At 33.1% G+C, this 4,636-nt stretch overlaps 1 protein-coding gene across 1 annotated transcript; it reads left to right on the top strand.

Moving 5' to 3' along the window:
* Positions 1–1,189: 1,189 nt before the first annotated feature.
* LOC149216264 (uncharacterized) lies at positions 1,190–3,284 on the top strand. Its single transcript, XM_089389885.1, has 2 exons — positions 1,190–1,663; positions 1,992–3,284. The coding sequence occupies exons 1-2, from the start codon at positions 1,190–1,192 to the stop codon at positions 3,282–3,284; spliced, it is 1,767 nt and encodes a 588-aa protein (XP_089246011.1).
* Positions 3,285–4,636: the final 1,352 nt, after the last annotated feature.

Raw genomic sequence — 4,636 nt, 5'->3', positions numbered from 1 at the left:
AAATATGTGGACTATCTCATTGTATAATTGACCTTTGCAAAGGATGCATGGAATGGAACTTTAAAGTTTCTAACTCCACAAATTAATGAGTCCTTTTTTTTAAAAGACTATCTAACTTTTAGGATACAAACATGGAATGTCATAAACCTCTTCCAATATTTATAGGCTAAGGACTCTATAAACTAAGTAACAAACCACTTGTCAAGATCTTCCTTTCAAAGTTTGAATAGTTAATATATAAAATTTTATACTACTTTACAGAATATTTGAAAAATCCAAAAGCCAAAAATTCCAAACATATAAGATATCCAATGTTATCACAATTTTGTTTTATGGTTTTTGTGGTGGAGCTTTAGAATTAGATTATTTTGTAGGGGTACTTTTCTCAAACTCGAAGGAACTCATATATTTCAAATTTGGTTTCATATAGGACATGGAATATACATTGAGGTGAAAATCATTACTTTCTAATCATCTTTGAAGAAAAAATCTTATTTATAATTTTATGGTGATTCTAAAAATATAATTGTCTAATTAGCATAATTTTCAAAGTTAAATTTGATAGGCTAAAAACTCTAAACTAAAAAACAACCACTTCTCAAGATCTTTCCCTTCCAATTTAAATAGTTAATAATAGAATTTTACACTAGCCTCAACAGCCTTTGAAACGCACTTAAAACTGGCAGCAATGATCCGAGAAGACCTTTGGATAGTCATTGATGCCTGCGCAGCACTCAAAGCAAACAAAGAAGGTCACGCAGCTCAAATAAAACATAAAAACAAACTACAGAGACTGGAGGAACAGCGTGAGCATAACAATGAACAGAGACAGAAATTGGACACCAACAACAAGCATTACCAAATAGAACAACAAAACATGGAAACAAGATCAAACCCCGAGGATGGCAATAATAATTCTGGAACACACAAAAACACAGTGGCTAAATCACGCAGTGAAGAAAACACTCTGGCAAAGAACACCCCAATAAAAGACGCCGTCAAGGAAAAGAACGCTGTGCATGAAGCTGAACAGGTAGCAATGGGCAGCGTAGGGACTGAATCTGAAAGTCAGTACATAAATGATTTACCTAAAATCAACAGTGCAGAAGCAAAATGCGGCCCCGGAATGCAAACACGCAGAACATTGGGATGAACATCAAACGCAGCAAACAAAATGCACAACAAAGACATGAACGAATCGAAAAATGGGTCAAACGGGACTGCAGAAATGAGAGAACCACCCAACAAAGAATCACTGGACAACGCAGGGAATGCATTCGACTGCAGCCAAAACCTGTATGAATATCTGCATAACAACGGAAGAATTATGAGAAAGTCAACAGACATGAGGTGTGGAGCAGAAAATCAATGCATAAATGACAGCGCAGAAGCAAAATGTGACCCCAAAATGCAAACGCCGAGAACATTGGCAGGGACATCAAATGTAGCAAACAAAATGCACAACAAAGACATGAACGAATCAGAAATTGGGTCAAACGATGCCAAGACTGGAGAGATGAGAGAACCACCCAGCAAAGAATCATTGGACAGCGCAAGAACTGCATTCGACTCCAGCCAAAACATGTTCGGATATCTGCATAGCAACAAAAGCATTAGGAAAATGTCAACAGACATCAGGTGTGGAATAGAAAATCTCAAGGAGGTAAGTTTTAATAACATTGACTTAATTAACATAAATTATAAGTTAAATAAAAATAATACAACCAAGAATGTAAGTAAAAAATTATAAGTTAAATAAAAATAATACAACCAAGAATGTAAGTAAAAAAAACAATTGTAGCATAAAAAACATAAGAGAACACAATGAAAAGGGTAATAAAACAAATACTATGACCAATAATATTAATGGGTTAGAAAATAATATAAATAACACAAACATTATATCTGAAAAAGTAATTAAAACAACTCCTCACAATAACCTAATTAACAACAATAAAGTTATAAATATCTCTTCTTATGAGTTAAAAAAGGAAGAAATTGAAGTTCTAGACAAAGGCCTCAATTTTGCCTTAGCCCCTAAACAAATCCCTAATGAAGAAATTATCTGCAGCCTGGAGGATGGAATCAAGACGCTCAATGATGAAGACAAAGAACTTGTCAGACAGGAATGTGCGGTTATCCTCAGGAAAGCAAGACCTCCTAAAAAGAATCTGAACCAAGATCATCTCAGAGCCCTGAAAAATCTGAGGAATAACAATGACATTGTCATTCTAAAAGCTGACAAGGGAGGTGCCACTGTTGTAATGAATCATGAAGATTACATAAACAAAATGAAGGACCACTTATACAACAGTGGTAGCTACAAAAAACTAGAGAAGAACCCCATCTCTAAAATCACAAGACTAGTCAAAAAAGCCATCAAAGAAACGAATCTAGACGAAAAATTGAAAAAACACCTTACGCCTGATAGTGAAATTACCCCTCGTATTTATGGAGCCCCCAAAATTCATAAAGCTGATGTCCCCTTGAGACCTATAGTCAATACTATAGGATCACCCACATACGAATTAGCAAAGTATGTCGCTAGAAAATTAGCTCCGTTGGTTGGTAAGACCAGTTCTTACATCAAAGACTCCAACCAATTCATTGAATTCAATAGAAATGCTATGATAGATCCTGATGATAAAATTGTCAGCTTTGATGTAGTCCAGCTGTTCACTAAAATTCCCTTGGATGAAGCAGTTCAAGTAGTGAAAAAGGTGGCAAACCCACAAACTGCAAGATTAGCTGAAATCTATCTGTGGTCCACCATCTTCACCTTCCAAGGGGAGATCTTTGAGCAAACGTCAGGAGTGGCCATGGGATCACCCCTTTCACCTATTGTAGCCAATCTCTTCATGGAAAAGTTCGAAAAGAAGGCTCTTGACACCTACCCGTTAAAACCTAAGTTTTGGATCAAGTTTGTGGACAACACCGGTGTCGATTGGCCTCATGGGGAGGACGAACTTAAATTTTTTTTAAACCATCTCAATAGCATTTCCAAGGACATCAAATTTACAATGGAGATGGAAGAGAATAATTGCATCCCTTTCCTAGACATCCTCCTCATTAGAAACAAAGATGGTTCCATAGGTCACAAAGTGTTTAGGAAAAAGGCGCACACTGATAACTATCTCCACACAAATTCCCACCACCACCCAGCTCAAAAATTGGGTGTACTTCAAACCCTCTTCACTAGGGCTTGTAGAATTTCATATGAGAGCCACACTGAAGAAGAAATCAACTACTTAAAAGGAACATTCTCCAAAAATAGGCTACAATAATAAAGATATCTTCAAAGCCATTCAAAAAGCCAAATCTGGAAACAATAAAAACAAAACTAATAATTCCCCAGCCATTAACGCCTACCTTCCATATATTCAGGGTGTAATTGACAAACTAGCCAAAATTCTCTTAAAAAAGAATATCAAAACCTCATTCAAACCCCTGACAACTATTAGACAAAGAATGAAATCAGTCAAAGATAACCCAGAACAATTCTAGCAAAAAGGTGTTTATATCATCAACTGTTCCTGTGGAGAACAATATATCGGAGAAACAGGAAGGTCAGTGAGTATCAGGCTTAAAGAACATAGTGCAGATATCCGAAGGGAAAGAACCCATTCCTCAGCCTTGGCGGAACATGTAGGTAAGACAAACCACCATATATGCCTTGAAAACACAAAAGTCATTGCAAATGAAAAACACCATTTCAAGCGTAAAGTCCGAGAAGCTCTTGAGATCATAAAACACCCTCATAACCTCAATAGGGATGGAGGCTTGGAAATTAGTAGGAATTGGACCTCACTCCTCACCCCTATGGATTAAAATGACCTTGCCTTTCTTCTTACCTTCTCTGCTTCAGATCTAATCAACTCCTCTCCTAACCTTATAAAACTTCTATTACATTAACAATCATATAAGCCTAAGAAACTCAACATCAATAATACATTAATCTCCTAAGTAACTAAAAAACTTGGAAGAATTAAATAAATATAAACAAAGTTACTGTAAAATTACAATAAATAAAAAATAAAAATAAAAATACATGAATAAATTATTGCATAAACAATTCACATATACATAAAACAAATAAAAATAATGTATTGAAGCAATTAAAAGTACTTCATAATATATAAAAAATAAATAAAAATAAATAAAAATAAATAAAATAAAAAATTAATTAATTAATTAATTAATTAATTAAAATTTGCAATTAATTATAAATTACAATAAATTATAAATTACAAATAATTAATTATAAATTATGAACAATTATAAAATGGAACTAACACTTATACGCAAAACAAATATAAACAATGTATTCAAGCAATTAATTAATTAATTATAAATTACAATTAATTATAAAGAACTTTAATGATAAAAGAACATTATAATAGCAATTATTTATAGATTACAATTAATTACAAATTACAATAAATTATAGATTACAAATAATTAATTATAAATCATAATTAATTATAAATTACAATTAATTATAAAACAACTTTATAATAAATAAGAAAAATTATAAGAATATAGTAAATAGTAAAAATCTAGTTCTTCAAATCATAGGTTAGTAGGCTAGAATACTTGTCATCTCACACAACCATAAACATATTTATTACCACGATCT

This window comes from Pinus tabuliformis, chromosome 1_1, assembly GCF_031772625.1.
Source record: "Pinus tabuliformis cultivar Carrire ecotype Pingquan chromosome 1_1, CPIR1, whole genome shotgun sequence".
Taxonomy (NCBI): domain Eukaryota; kingdom Viridiplantae; phylum Streptophyta; class Pinopsida; order Pinales; family Pinaceae; genus Pinus; species Pinus tabuliformis.
The sequence above is the reverse complement of the archived record's forward strand: the minus strand, read 5'-3'. Positions and strand labels throughout refer to the sequence as shown.